General features: G+C 37.2%; 2 protein-coding genes across 2 annotated transcripts; both read left to right on the forward strand.

The window, feature by feature from the left end:
• Positions 1-411: 411 nt before the first annotated feature.
• On the forward strand, positions 412-1,059 carry LOC148958473 (uncharacterized). The gene has a single exon (XM_089112844.1). It carries the CDS (start codon positions 412-414, stop codon positions 1,057-1,059), a length of 648 nt encoding a protein of 215 aa, XP_088968970.1.
• A 1,430-nt stretch (positions 1,060-2,489) lies between these two features.
• On the forward strand, positions 2,490-8,808 carry LOC135685378 (b(0,+)-type amino acid transporter 1). Its single transcript, XM_089112845.1, has 2 exons — positions 2,490-2,625; positions 7,391-8,808. Exons 1-2 carry the CDS (start codon positions 2,490-2,492, stop codon positions 8,806-8,808), a joined length of 1,554 nt encoding a protein of 517 aa, XP_088968971.1.
• The last annotated feature ends 7,403 nt before the right edge of the window (positions 8,809-16,211 follow it).

Here is a 16,211-nt window from a genome sequence, read left to right on the forward strand (position 1 = left end):
TTCTATGTTTAGATGGTATAAACAAAACAGAGCCCAAAATTTGCATCGTGAGATTCAGACGTGTTGTTTTTTGTATCAATTCATCGCCCTTTCGCCCTTTCTGTTAACTTTGTATCAAAGTTAACAGAAGGATTTTACGTTGAATGTCGATGAACCAAGATCACTCTATTTGAATGCAAAGGAAAGAATGCCAGCTGGGGGGCTCAGACTCCGAAAATGGAAAAGCAGTGATCCCACTCCAAAAAGTGAGATTAAAGAAGAGACCAAATCAGAAGAAAACACAGTGTAGCTAAAGATTCCACCTATGCAAAAGAAAGCCTTAGGGGTACAAGTGCTTAAAGTAAAAAGAGTAAGGTTTTATGGGTAATATGGAACAACGAGACTAATAGACTGGAATTTGACTTTACTAGGATGTGTGACAAAGTAAACAAAAATCATCCTACAAAGAGAGGTATTTTGAGTGTTTTAGCTTCTCTTTTTGATCCTCATGGAATTTTAAGTCTTGTTGGTGTGACTGCTAGGATTTTGTTTCAGGATCTTTGTAAGTTAAATGTAGGTTGGGATGAGCATATATCAGACTTATTGGCAGCAACATGGAAATTGTGGCTAGAGGATCTTGAAAGGTTGCAAAATATCAGTTTACCAAGATATCTTTATGACGATGATAGTGACAAAGTAAGACCTGTAGAAATTCATGCATTTGGCGATGCAAGCAGGAAAGCATACTGCGGAATAATATATCTGGTATATGAATTATCTGAAGGCATCAAAACAACATTGCTGTGTTCAAATAGTAGAGTTGCCCCTTTGAAGGAAATAACAATTCCAAGGTTAGAGTTGTTATCAGCCAAGAACTTAGCCACTTTGGTAGACAATGTGCTAAAAGCTCTCAGTTCTCAATTGGAAATCACAAATATACAGCTACGGCTAGACAGCAAAACAGTCTTAAGTTGGATCCAGGGTCAAGGTGAATGGAAGCAGTGGGTCCAATTTAGAGTTTTAGAAATTTTGAAGGTGACAAATGCAGATGATTGTGAAAAGATGAGAGAACTCTCCTGATAGTTCAAGGGGCACAAGTTAGCCAACTAATGATCAGCAAGTTGTGGTGGGAAGGTCCACATTGGCTGAAAGAAGGAAGAGAAAACTGGCCTTCACAAGAGGAAATTGCTCCAAACTCTGAAGAGGTTAACTGTGAGAGAAAAAATGTAACAGTAATGGTAACAACTATTGAACAACCTGCTGATATCAGTAAGTACAGTACTCTCAAAAGATTGCTTAGGGTAACGTCATTCGTTTTCAGGTTTTTTGGAAATTTAAAGGCAAAGAAAGAAGGAAAAGCTTTGCGGTTAGACAAATTGAGTGCAGAAGAAATTGTAAAAGTTGAAAAAGAATGAATGAAAATTGCGCAATCATCGATGAAGGGTAGTTAGGTATTTGAGAAAGTAAGAACGTCACCGGGAATTGAAGATGAGAATGGTTTGCTCGTTTGTAAAGGTAGGTTGGAAAATTCTGACTTGAGCCTGGAAGCAAAGCATCTACTTTTTCTGTCAAAAGAGCACAAGCTGACAGAATTGATAGTTAGAGATTGTCATAAGAGAGTTACATTGTTTAGTCAGAGGCACCTTAGCAGAACTTAGAGTCCGATTTTGGGTAACTAAGGCTAGGCACTTTGTTAAAAAGGTCTTACATTCATGTTTTGTTTGCAGGAAATTGGAAGGAAGACCATACCAACCACCACCAACAGCCCAAATGCCAGACTTCAGAGTAAAAGAATCTATTCCATTTGCAAATGTTGGAATTGACTTTGCAGGCCCGTTATATGTGAAAAGTCAAAAACAAGCTTCAAAGAAGGTATACGTTTGTTTATTCTAATGTTGCGTGACTAGAGCCCTGCATCTAGATTTAGTTGAAGATTTATTTACTCCTACATTCTTAAACTGTTTAAGGAGATTTTGTGCAAAAAGGGGCACACCAGAAAAAGGGGCACATTCAAACTTTAACGTTTTTGAAGAAATTTCATGGAGACAGGAATGTTCACACTTTTCTAGAATCTAAAAGAATTGGCTGTAACTTAAACCTTAAGGTAAGTCCTTGGAAAGGGAGGAGGGCACTTTGAAAGAATTATCAGAGGTGTTAAGAGATGTCTACGTAAAGTACTTGGAAATGCTAGATTGACTTCTGACGAACTACGTACGGTTTTGTCAAAGGTAGAATGTATTCTTAACAACAAACCTTTGACATATTTACATGATGAGGTGGATGGAGAAGTATTAACTCTATAATATCTATTGGTAGGTAGAAGATTAAGCATGCTATCAACAGGTATTGGTTGTAAATTGAGATTTGATGAAGACGCCCTTGATTCATCACATTGTAAGCGCTTTTCTTACTTAACCAGATTGTTGAATAGTTTTTGGAATAGGTGGAAGAAGGACTATCTCATAGATCTGTGAAAATCTCACCGAATGAATAAGAACAACCCAGCGAACATGAATGGAGGAAGCATTGTAGAAGTGCAGGACGAAAATCTAAAGAGAGATCAATGGAAAATTGCAATCGTCAAAGATGTAACTCGGGGAAAGGATGGTCACATACGCGGTGCCAAGGAATGCAAAGCTGGAAGAGGTAAGCATGAGCCTTTAACTAGACCAATTAAAAAACTATATCCTTTAGTGAGTTGAAATGGAGCTTTGAGTGAGGAGGATGGAGCGAAAAATAAGAATTTATTATAGAATAAGAAGAACGAGAGGTCCGCAGGGAAGCAACCCATAAAGCCCTGGTCAAACGATACAACATTTCACCCAACATTTCGCCTAACATGGTGTTGGGCGAAATGTTGGATCGTTTGACCACCTTGTTGGGTCACCCAACATCGTAACTTTACCCAAGTAGACAGCACACAAGAGATACTCGTTATTTGATGTTTTCTCTATTGTCAAAACAGTAAGACTAAAATATTCTAAGTTGGATTACACTATATTAAAACACAAACAAAGGAACACTGTGAAACATCACACAACACGATGACAGTGACGCACATTTCCCGGAAAGAGAGTTACTAACACAAAAGCGCGACAAACAAACATTTGACATTAACACGCAACATAATCAAAGATCTAGCTAAACATAATGATAATAATTACTGAAGAATACAAGTCCTAAAAGTTACAATACAAGTTACATAAAGAAGAGGCATCAAGCGTCAATGAAGAAACTGTAGCACAGAGGAGCTACAAGAAAGCGCAAGGTAACGAATTTAGGCCACGACTTTGATAGAGGATGCGATGCTCGTCCGGAAAGACCGTGATGACAGTGAAAAAATCTGAAGAGATGGCAGTGATTGCCTTTCATTTTTTCGGATCGAAATGTCGTGAAACTGTGCAGCCTTCAGCGCGAACTTCTACCCAGTCCTTTTTCGATCTGCGCGTGAAAATGTTGGGTGAAATGTTGGATGAAATGTTGGATCGTTTGACCTCCATCGTTTGGTCACATTCTAACATAAAAAAGAAATGTTGGGCGAAATGTTGGGTGAAATGTTGGATCGTTTGACCAGGGCTTAAAAGCTGCGGCAAACAACATGCGTCTTAAGACGCTACAGTTACTTGGCGCATAGGCGCGGATCTAGACCGATTGCACAGGTTTAAAAAAACCGGTCAAATTCTAAGAGACATGTTTCTCTGTGAATTTTTAATTTTCATCTAAAATTTCAATTTTGACTACTGCTAAATTTCTCCCTGACTGACTACAGTTCCTCATTTTACATACTGAATTGAACCATCACAAGATTCCGACAGAGTTCCCAGCTTCCTAATTCATCTTTTATCCCAAAGTATCCGAGGAATTCAAAATTGAGGAAATCAGTCGCCACTCAAAGTGACAGTTTGGAGTATGCTACTATGCGCCCTGCTCCCAGTGCCTGCAAATTAATCACATTTTACTAACTGTCACAAACCCAGAGAGTAAAACATCAGAAATAAACTGTGTTTATAACTCAGACACTTTAATACAAATAAAACATACGAAGCATACTAGGCCCTAACCTAACCTAAAGCCTTACGACGAGTGACAGAGTTTCGTTCAAATATCTTCTCATGTCTCCGTCCAACTGTCTCTACTTAAACTACAACTCTTATTTGTACGAATGGAATCTAAAATTAGCGATACACGATGATTATGGTAACGAACCGATAACAAGTAAAAGGAAGGGCTAGGTTAAATGATGCCATGCAACGTAAAGATATCTGAATCAAAAGTATGCAAAAATGATAGAAAACTACGCAAATGGTAAAACAACAACATAGGGACGAGAATGAGTAACCTATGACTAGGCCTAAACAATGCTGGGAATGTCCCGCACCTATAACAAAACTCCCCCCTGAAGACTCAAGACACTTTGCAGCTGCTGATGATTCCGAAAACGACTTATTCAATCTTATAGATTCTAAACTAAATGAAAAAATTGATTTATTAGAAGTGAAGAATTTGGTTGAAAAACTCAAATCTGGCAAAGCACCAGGTCTTGATTTGTTGAATGCTGAGCTCTTCAAACATTTAAATGACCGTTGTTTTACTCTCTTTATTAAACTTTTTAACAAAATTATAGATTCTGGTGACTTCCCAGCAGAATGGTCTATAGGCGTCATTGTTTTGCTTTTTAAAGGTGGTGACAAAAAATTATATAGAGGGATTACCTTGCTTAGCATTTTCGGAAAGCTTTTCTTGGGTATTCTTCTTAACCGCCTGAATCAGACAGTAGAAGAGTTTAACATTCTCAAGGAGAATCAAATTGCTTATAGAAAAACATATCGAACCTCCGATCACATTTTTACGCTTCATGCTGTAATTGAGAACACATTTTCTAGTAAGAAAACTCTTTATTTATGCTTTGTTGATTTTAAGAAAGCTTTTGATTCCGTTGACTACAAAAATCTAATTGATACATTGTTGTCTTATGGTATTAATGGTAAAGTGTTAGATGTCATTAAGTCCCTGTATGCAAAAGTTAAGTCTTGTGTAAGGGGCCAAGACAGCCTAACTAATCTATTTTCTTGCCATCGTGGTGTTAGGCAAGGTTGTTTGTTGAGTCCGTTGCTGTTCACTTTGTTTCTTAATGACTTAGACTCAAAGATTAATGCTGTGTCTACCGGTGTCAGATTGGGTGATAGAAATATCTGCACCCTTTTATATGCTGATGACTTAGTTTTATTAGCTAATTCTGCTGATGATCTGCAATCCCAGTTGAACGAGCTAAACCAGTTCTGCTTGTCCATTAATATGGAGATAAATGCTTCCAAAACCAAGATAATGGTTATGAGAAAAAACAAGTAAAAATCTAAGGCGTGCAAAATTTGGAAATTTGGTGATAAAGAGATCAAAGAATGCAATGAGTACAAATACCTTGGAGTTACTTTTAAATCTAATGGTTCCTACAGTGCTCATGTTGATATAATTAAGCAAAAAGCTCTTATGGCTTGCAAGTCAACCCTAGGTGTTAAAGGATCTACAACGTCTCTTTGGGTTTATGCAGAGTTGGGACGTTGTTCGTTGCTTGAACATAGACATATTAACATCTTAAAATCTTATAATCGTTTAATAAATCTCGATTCCTCCAGATATGCATACAGAGCTATTCAAATGCTAATTAATGATGCAGATTCCGGTGTTTCTAATTGGGTCAGTATTGCCCGTTCCCTGATGACCCTTTACAGAATACATACAACAGATAACTCCTCTATCGTGAAATCAAAAGTGTCTTCTCATTTAAGGTCAAAAGTTATATAAAAATTTAAAAGAACAAATTATTCTCAATAAAAAGCTTTGTACCTACGCATCTTTCAAAACTGTTTATTAGTTTAAGCATTACTTAGACTTGATACCTAGCAAAAAGAAAAGATCCAACTTTGCAAAACTACGTCTCAGTGCTCACAACCTCAGGATTGAAACAGATAGATACGGGAAGAATCCTATTCCTAGGATTGATAGAAAATGTCCGTATTGTCAATCTTTTGATAAAACTGCTGTGAAGGACGAAATTCATTTTTTATCAGTTTGTCCCCTTTACGAGACTGCTAGGAATTCTATGTTATCTATGATTTATTCAAAATTTCCCAGGATATCATCCCTTGACCTTTGTGATAAGTTTATTTGATTGATGAGTCAAGAAGTTACGGATTGTCCGATATCAATGTCTGATAACTTTATATCGCTGGCTTTTGAATCACGGGATTCTTTTGGGAAGTCCTCTACGTGCATATCCTCGTAACGTAAAATTTCTAGCTCGTCATCATCTTTTCATCTGTTTATCTTTGTATTAGCTGTTTGCTGTTTTCTGAGATTTATTGTTAATTTGTAGTCATGTTAACTTGTAAGTATAGTAATTCTGTTGGCTGTTTTCTGAGATTTATTGTTAATTTGTACTTATGTTCTGAGATTCATTATTAATTTGTAATGATGTCAACTTGTATGTATGGTAATTGTGTTGGCAATGGGCGATTTCGGCCTACAAGCCTTATTGTAAAAAAAAATAAAATAACATAAACAATGGAAGGGAGCGTCGCTAACAGACGCGAGACATGTGACGTACGAACGAGAGGTATGCCACAGTGAATCGCGCTCGCAATTCGGAATGTTGAGTCAAATGTTGAACAAAAAGTTCAGTCGTTTGGCCACCCCATACTCAACAACGCTGAACAACAGTGAACATGACTCAACATTGTTCAGCGAAACGTTAAGTGAAAAGTTGAGTCGTTTGGCCAGGCCTTTATATAACTGCAAGATCTTCAACAAAGTTCTTTATTGGCCTACGCCCTTCTTCAAAGCCCTCCAACCACAGCATCTCTGCTTGTAAAGGCGGTATGTCCCGTCAGTCAACCGTTGAGAGTTAACAATATGCTTTGCGGCGCATTAAAATCAATGGAAAATGTAAATGGCCGAAATGCGTCGGGATGTAGTGCCTTAAAAATTTTCAGGGTTTTTGCTTCACAATATTTCTGAATAGTTTTCAAGGTTTCTTAAAAACAAGACAACATAGTTTTCGATTTGGCGCATGTTGAATAAACTTATTAAAACAGAATAGAGTGAATGGCTTTGTTTCTTAAAGAATACCAGCATTAATAACCTCGAAAACAAATCTGTGGTAAGTGACGCAAAAGAAGGTCAACAATTGCGGTCATTGTTACAAAATGTTTTTCTTGCAACAAAATCAAGAATATTACAACAAGAATGATGTTAAGATAAACTCTCTGATCCTGTCTTGTCATGGCTGTCGATTCTTCATCTAGCTGTTTGGCCAAAAATTGCATACGAAAAAGCACCAAGCCCCATGAAAATGTTGCACAAGGAGAAAACTTGAAACGCTCGCTTGGATTTAAACACTTGTTCTTCTATGTAGTTGGAGCTTTAGTTGGATCTGGGATATTCATCTCGCCGCACATGGTCGCCCAACAGACAAATAGCATGGAAGTGGCATTGATCGTTTGGGTAGGGTCAGGCATTGCCTGTGTTCTAGGTGCCTTGTGCTTTTGCGAATTAGCAAATTTTTATGGGAAAACAGGAGGAATGTACCTCTTCATTAAATATGTTTATGGGGAAATCGGTGGCTTTCTTACAGTATGGACACAAATTTTCATCATTAGTCCTGCTGGTATTGCAATTATGGCAGCTACGATCGGACAGCAAGTGGCTAGCTTTTTCTATGAAACAAAAACCCTCGAAGAAGAATTGATTGTTAGAGCAGTTGCCGTTTTATGTGTGGTAGTGAGTTTCATTTGTAGCTGTAATAGCACGAACTTCGCAGCAAAGGCCCAAATAGTCTTCACAGCTGTTCAGATAATCATAATCTTACTGACCCTCGTGCTTGGGGTATGGAATGCATCTAATGGCGACGCCAAACTGTACAGTCAAGGATTTAAATCAGCAAGGCCATTTGATTTTGAAACTCTAAACTTGGCACTTTACAGTGGCCTCTGGGCTTATGATGGCTGGGGGTTCATTTGCAATCTTGTCGAAGAGACACAAAATCCTGAGAGAAACCTCTGGCTTTCCAGTTTGACGGGAATCTTGTTTGTTACGTTCTGTTACGTAGCTATAAACCTCTCTTTTATGACGAAATTGTCCTTTCTGGAAATAGGAAAGTTCCAGTCACCATTTTCGGCGTTCATTAGCCGAAGCCTTGGTAACGATTTTGTATTTATTGTTCCAATCCTAATTTCTTTGGCGTGTTTTGGAACGATGAACGCTTGGCTTTTCACGTCGGCGAGGTCATTGCTATCTGCATCACGCGAGGGACAGTTTCCAACACTTTTCTCCTTTATTCATCAAGAGAAAAGAATTCCTATATTAGCGCTGCTGAAAATATCTGTTTTAACAACAGTGTGGATTTTAGTAGCAGGCAGTAGAGTTGAAATACTTTTGACATACTTTTCGTTTGCGATCTGGCTGATCTATGGCATGGCACTATTTAGCGTATTGGTTCTTCGCTACGAATGTCCAAACGCTGAGAGGCCTTACAAAGTATTCATAGCTTTTCCTCTAATTATGAGTATCGTTTCCAGTTATTTGATGATTGCATCCTTCATCAAAATGCCATTGCAAAGTGGCATTTGCCTTATAATTCTTTTATCGTCAATACCATGTCACTTTATTTTTATAAAAAATAGCCACCAGCTACCGGAACGCTGGAAGAAGTTAACAGAGAGGTTTTATCAAAAAATTTCAAATCATTTTGGATTGGTTCCTTGTATCCTGAAGGAAGAAGAAGACAGCGACAAAATCTTGCCAAAAGGCGAAAACAATACTATGTCAGATTGAATTCAATGAAGTTTTGTGGTGCATTTAAATTTCTACTCAGGGTATCAGAGTCGCAAAAATTTAACGGCAGCAAAACAATAACGAGAGCTGCGGAGGCGAAAGAGAGAGAAAAAGGAAGGAGAGAGAAGGCTCCTTCGCAGCTCTCATTATTTTTTGTTGCCGTTAAATTTTTGTGGCTCTGGTACCCAGGGTATTAAATTTCATTTGATGAAATAGAATAACGACTTTGTGCAAGTATATAATTTCCAGTTCGTCTTACGACGTGGAACGTAAGACGAGATGGAAATATGAAGGGGGTGGGAAGAGTATAGATAAGATAAAGTGAAAATAAATAATAGCTGGATTAGGAAAGAGACGAAAATTGTTTATTAAGACCATTAGGAATAAGAGTACCAAGATTAAAAGTAATAAGTTTTTCGAGGGTTTTGCATTTAGTGTTCTTACGAGGTGGGTAGCAAAGTCCAGTGATTTTCATGTTGGCTGGTGTATGGCCATCTCTGTTGAAATGAATTGAGACTGTTGCATCTGGGTCCTCTCTTCTTGTTCTTGAAGGGGTATTTTCTTCTCTAACGGGTATTTATCTGACGGGACGCCTCCCCAATGTAGTCTTACGGTCTACGTCGTATTCCTACTTTGTTCCATATAGTTTATCTTTCGATTCTACTGTGCTATTCTTTTCTTTGCCGGATGAAAAGTTAAGCTTTTTTTTTATCCACTTTATTCAATGTTGGTTTGCAAAATGATAGCTAATAAACAGCTAAATAGCACCAACTTGTAACAATAACAAATATAACAAATAAAAGTATCCAATATTAGAAAGATATGGTGTGCATAGTCTACACGGGCAAGTAAGATCCGTTTGTTTAATTTTAGCTTTTAATTCTTTACAATTTTTTGTCGATCGAATGTCTAGTGGTATAGAAATCCACAATTCATTACATCTATAGGATATTGTATCTAGCCCATAAGTAACAGTGTTCGGCTTTTTTGTATAAATGATTGATTTCGTAAATTACCGTCTACTCTCGATAAGTGGAACCTCCACGGGACCGAAAAAGATGGCTCCATTTATCGAATGTTCCACTTGTCCGAATTACTCGATAAGTGGAACCTCCATGAAACCCAAAAAAAGTTCCACTTGTCGAACTTCTTCCTTGTCTGATTTCTCTGGAGAACGGGGCATTTACAAATAATGAAAAACTGGAGGAAAGGAACAAAAGAAAAGGCTTTATAAGTATTTATGTTCCATATGATGATATTTTTAAAGCAATGTAGTTATGCAAAATAATCTTTTATACACGCTTGTTTTAGAGTTTGTGAAAGTTTCTTTTCAATTAATTTGGAAATTTCCATGGTACAGCGTTGAAGCTTTTCTGACTCTACAAGAAAACTAAAGACCAATGGGGTTTCAATGGCACTTCTCAATTGTGTTGATGTAGGCTTTTCCAGACGTTGATCTCTATTTGTATCACCGCCATCCTCTTCATCATTCTCTACTTCGATTGGCTCCTCTACTTCACGTACCATTGCAATGATTCAATCGTTTCTTTCATCGACTCACTCATCCATTAGAAGCATGAAAGTCTTTGAGTTCTAATGATTTTGCGAACTCTAGAGCTTTTTCTTTAAATATACTACAGCTGATAGGAATATTCCTGTATCTTGCAGTTTTCAGCCATTTATAAACGGCAGAGTCCAACTCCTCGTATGACGCAGTCTTCATTCTTTTTCCCTTTTTAAAAGCATTGTTTCCTTCAACTGCTTCAAATATTTCAGCTTTCTTTTTTACCCAATGTGAAACTTTGCTTTTAGCAACACCAGATTTTATATTTTGCTTAATTACATAAAGACAGAGGTCAGAAGAGTGAATACCAATCAAACTGGCATTTGAAAAATTATATTTGCGTGTGGAAAAGAATTATTACCTAATCTACCCAGTAAAGTACGAAACTGCAAGCCAGTTTCGCTGCTACTTAGTTATAATTGCTGTAAGAATGCCATATTGCGAAGGCCTATTATGAAAATCATGCAATTCGGTCGTCCTATGTTTACCTCGGATAATAATTTTACTTGACAAAAAGAAGAAACTGGTTCAACTATTCGTCAATTCAACTATTCGTCAACCGAATTTTTCGATACACGAATGCTTTTCTCTCGAAACTTTTCTTTTTGCGCATGTGTCGTCGCGAATTTTTCAGACGAACGCTGCAAAAAAACGTCAGAGGAAACTAGCCTTTAAAGGCTCTTGCGCAAGCGGCAATGCTTTGCGACTATAATACACCAATTCGACTTACGGCCTCATTTTGAAAAATTCTTCAAATTCTGTTGTATAACATTTTTGACCTCAGATTCAGGTTGGGAGCAATGATTTTAATCTACTTGGAAGTTTTCATCGTGGTATTGATCACGATATTGATTTTATGTCGACATAAAGATGAAAATTTTTTAAGGGATTTGACCGTGATTGACAACTAGGGGAGTAAAGTTTCCCCCCGAAACGATTTTTTCAAATCCCTTAAAAGTTTTCAAACTTCATTTCTCGGTTAAATCTAAAATACAAGCTCAAATAATATGAAAAAATTGTATTCGTCCTAAAATTATGGCGATAAAACCATATCTGAGCTTAAAAAAGTCGTATAAAAAAGTTTGGAGAAATTTCCAAAACGAGGTCGTAAGTCGAATTGGTGTATTCCTAAACCGGCCCAAAATCGGTACTGCATGAAAATACAAAACACAGTCAATTTCTTGTGACAGTTGCCTATAAACATACCGCTTGCAATTGGTAATGCCGACGAGAAGAAAGATACCTTTATCCATCCAATTAAAGAATTGTTTTCTCGCCTGCGGTTATCCAAATGCGGGTTTTAAAGATTCTACTCGGTTTCACGTCCATTGGCTCCTTTTATCCGATTGATGCTATCTTGATTAATTCGTTCATAACATCACAATGCAATTATTACTCACTTTCAAAGGTGTATCACGAAAGGGCAACCAATTCAAAAGTCAAGAGGATTTGTCACGTAGATTTCCGAACATTACAGGAAGACATCTATTAAGGAGTGGCGCTAGAAACTAAACCACGATGTGCCGACAATCTTAGAAAATTTAAAGTGCCGACGACTATAAAAATGGTTGCCGACATATTTTATGAACTCCCCTTTACAGTATCTTTAAATCTTAAAATGTGTTGAAAATGAATGAAAAAAATGTTTTTATCCGGCAATCAAATCGTGTATTTCTCTTTTAAAAAGATCTACGACAACGTTATGGTCAAGCATCTTGCCCCGCTTTGACTGAATATCATGGAAAAATCTTGTTAACAGTGAAAATGGCTACGCACTTAATAGTTAGCACAAGCCCTGAGGCAAGACACAAGAAAAAATTTGCGACCACACCCTTTACTTTAGCTGAAAATACATTCCCGAATATTTCTTGGAGCCATCTTCTTCCAATTGTTTGAAATGTTGTACTCTTCTTGGGCATGATTTTGTTATGCTTGAATAATTCCGTTCTTAAAAAAGTGAATTCATTACTTTAAAAGGCCCCATAGAGCCTACCCTGGGTACCAGGTTCACTATATAAAATAATAGTACCAGACTCAATTTTATTTTATATATAGTGAGTCTGGTACCCAGGGTACATAGAGCCTTGAAGCCCTAGGGAAATTTTCCTTGGAAATTTGAAAAATCTTGTTAACAGTGAAAATGGCTACGCACTTAATAGTTAGCACAAGCCCTGAGGCAAGACACAAGAAAAAATTTGCGACCACACCCTTTACTTTAGCTGAAAATACATTCCCGAATATTTCTTGGAGCCATCTTCTTCCAATTGTTTGAAATGTTGTACTCTTCTTGGGCATGATTTTGTTATGCTTGAATAATTCCGTTCTTAAAAAAGTGAATTCATTACTTTAAAAGGCCCCATAGAGCCTACCCTGGGTACCAGGTTCACTATATAAAATAATAGTACCAGACTCAATTTTATTTTATATATAGTGAGTCTGGTACCCAGGGTACATAGAGCCTTGAAGCCCTAGGGAAATTTTCCTTGCCCCCTCTTTGCAGCCCTGGACGACAGTTTTTAATAGATCCTTTACTCAAAAGGACAATTTATAAAACAATAGCCTCCAAATTTATTATTTTTAATTGATTCAAATTGGTTAAGTTGACGCTGCATTTTTCAAACGTTGCTTGCAAGTGGTCCCTGAACACTCTCCTTAAGCAACTGCACTGCTTACTAAGCACAATATTTAGCAACTGCACTGCTTACACCCTTATGAATTAAAAACAAATTAAGAACAATCCAGCCTCATGGTTCTAATGAATTTATGGTTCTACTGAGAGTCAAAAAGCTAGCCTGAACTTCAACTTAATGGTTCTTATAAAAAAGTAAATTCATTCAACAGTTTCAGAGTGCCGATAGTTCTTTTTTTCTTATATTGGGCTGCCGACGGGGTGTCATTGGTGACCCTTTGGAATGGCAGCTGCCCCCCCCCCCCCCCTGTGACACCCAACAGCGCCACCCCTGCGTCTATCAGAGCAATCTGCAAAAAATGATTGAAGTATTCAAAAAACCCTAAGGAATTCAAATCCAGTTATCATGAGAATAAATTTCAGCGAAAACAACAGTAACTACAGCTTAAATGCGGGAAATGCCGTCTACATGTGCGTTTCAGTTTTTTTTATAGAATGTTATGTCACAATTTTCAAATATGTCAAAGAACACCCATTTAGTTACTTTCGTAGATCGAATTTTTCGTCGAATCAGAGACGGCGGCACGAAATTTGAACTTTGGGGGTGGGGGGGGGGGGGCTAAGAATAAAGTTTAGTGACATCGGAGGACCCACCATGGTGGGATACGACGGGAAAGGAAATTTTTGAAATCAGGCCTTCTAGAATGGCTAAAAATGCATCTCCCTGACTAGAATTTAACAAATTACTATACCTCTCAGAATAGACAATTCGATGATTCTCAAAAAATTGTTTTTGATTTTAAGAAAAAAATTGAAAGGGGAGGCTTCAGGGAATGAAAGAAAGAAAGGGTGACCTTGCTCAGAGTGCACATCAATGCAAATAATAAAAAGCTGTTATATTAATCTAATTAAATCCTAGGTATTTTAATTTATTTCTTTAAATAGCTTTTATATCACTTTAGAATATTATCATTTTTATTCCTATAAATAGTAGGCTTTAATTAGCTTATCTTTTAGCCACTACTGTAAAGAACGTCTACTGTAAATAAATTACTTATATTATATTATACATTATATTTTATTATATTGAATGCCAGGGTGCACTTCATGTACTTGGGTCCGAAGATCTTCGGACACTCATGTTTTTTGGCGTTCCGAGTGCAAACTAATGAAAAACATTTTTGACATACATAAAATCTTCGTTAGTTGGCGTTCTAAACATGAAGACATTTACGTAGTGCGTACACTTGACATGAAAGTCACCATGGATTGGTAGAGAGAATTTTACTTCCTGAACAGAAATGTGCATCTTCTTTGTCTCGGGTATTTTCAGTAGGCCATGTTTACACATCCAAAATGCAGATATTGCAAAGATATAGCAAACATTATCTACTGAAATGATAAAACTAATCGACAAATAATAGAAATATATCTAAGTAAGTTAGCAAATAGATCCAATAAAATCAAGCAGTATATAAACAGTATGTTCCCTTTTTATTTCATGCTCTGTTTCCAAAAATAATAAAAAAGACCGTCAAAAAATTTTCACTTCCTACAAAGTGGCGGGACTTCGGCCCCCCAGCCCTTCAGTGGCGCCGTGCCGGCGAATATTTCTGTAGGTTCAGTCAGGAAGAATCTAGACACTTAACTGGTTACCAGATTCACGAGGGCTATGTCTTCAATGTTTGTGTTTATTTTCAACATCATCTTCTCATTACGTATTCTCTGTTTCTTTATCGTGCTCTTGATAATCACAGGCATGGTAGTTGCTTTTGGCATATTGGAAAAACCAGACCCTATGATCCTAGGACCATTAACTACGAAGAACCAAGAAGGATCCTTAAACTCTTAACTACTACATGATTATGATGATTTGCGGCTCCCCCAGAGCCATGAATGAATGCATTTTCATTTTCCCGCTCTTTTCATCATTGACGAGTGGCGTCAGCTTTTACTCGGCCGTAGCAGTGAACATCAGTAGACATGAGCTTCTCATCGATCTTCAAGCCTTTAAAATACATATGTAAAGTACCTGAGTGCAAGAGAAATAGTACAATTGTAGTTATTTTGAGAGAATGAAGGACTGCATAATATCTCAGTGGAATTTAACAATTTTTTCCGTCAGTAGCACAAGGATCAATGCCGACAAGAAATGATTTTAACAGTGGCTTGCAAAGGTAAGTTTATATATGTTAATTAAGTGGATAAAACAACTTTTAAGGATTAAAAACTGTAGTTTTATGTTCTCCCTCCCCCCTAATTATTAAAAGGGTTTGAAAGGGACATTTTCACGCCTTCGTAATTGACGATCGCGGAAGAATTTTGACCGAGTACAACGGCAGTTTTTTCATAAATTTATTAAAGATTCAATTTAAAAAATATTAAGGTTATCTCAGACCTGCCAACTCTCACGGTTTTGCCGCGTGTCTCACGGTTTTGGCCTCGATCTCACGTTCACACGAATTTTTGTTCATTTCACACGGTTTTTCAAAAACTTATTTTCAATTTACCAATGATGTTTAGATTTTATTCAGCTTTTCCCCTGCAAATTTTATGCATGATTTTATGTACAATTTCCCTCTTCTGTGTTATCGTTCTTGAATCACATCACAGCGCTGCTGACGTCGCTGGTTGGCTTAGAAAAACTCCCTCGGCCTCCTGTCCCGTTTCTCGCTCCTATGTTTGCATGCAAACGAGATTCATATCATTTCTATAATAAAATGGCCATCATGAGTATCTTGGCAATGAAGTCCAGATTCCAAGAATCAGTGGTTCTCTGTTATAAATGGCAACCGGAAGAAGAAGTTTTGAAGAATGCGACAAAAGCAACTTTGAACTATAACAAAAAATGTAAATCTTTTGCTATTTTTGGTGAAAAAGTTCGCGACGCAAAATCTTCAGGTTTTTAGCAAAATCTCCAGGTTTTAATTAAGAAAAATTTCAAATATCCAGGTTTTTAAGCTTGGAAGGTTGGCAGGTCTGTTATCTTTCAGCACATTTCACACGTTTATTTTTTGTGGGTAGTGGTAAAAACGTTCAAAATAGGCCTAAATCTAGCTGCGAGACACGTCTGTTATCATATTCTTAATTTCTGATTGGCTAATGGAGTATGGAGAATTTTGGTCGCTCAGCCAATCAAAGACTTGCGAGCTGAAAATGCTCTATTCATTAATTTGAACATATCATAGCGAAATGGACATATCACTGCCG

This window comes from Rhopilema esculentum, chromosome 15, assembly GCF_057945365.1.
Source record: "Rhopilema esculentum isolate cy_ngs chromosome 15, ASM5794536v1, whole genome shotgun sequence".
NCBI classification, from domain to species: Eukaryota; Metazoa; Cnidaria; class Scyphozoa; order Rhizostomeae; family Rhizostomatidae; genus Rhopilema; species Rhopilema esculentum.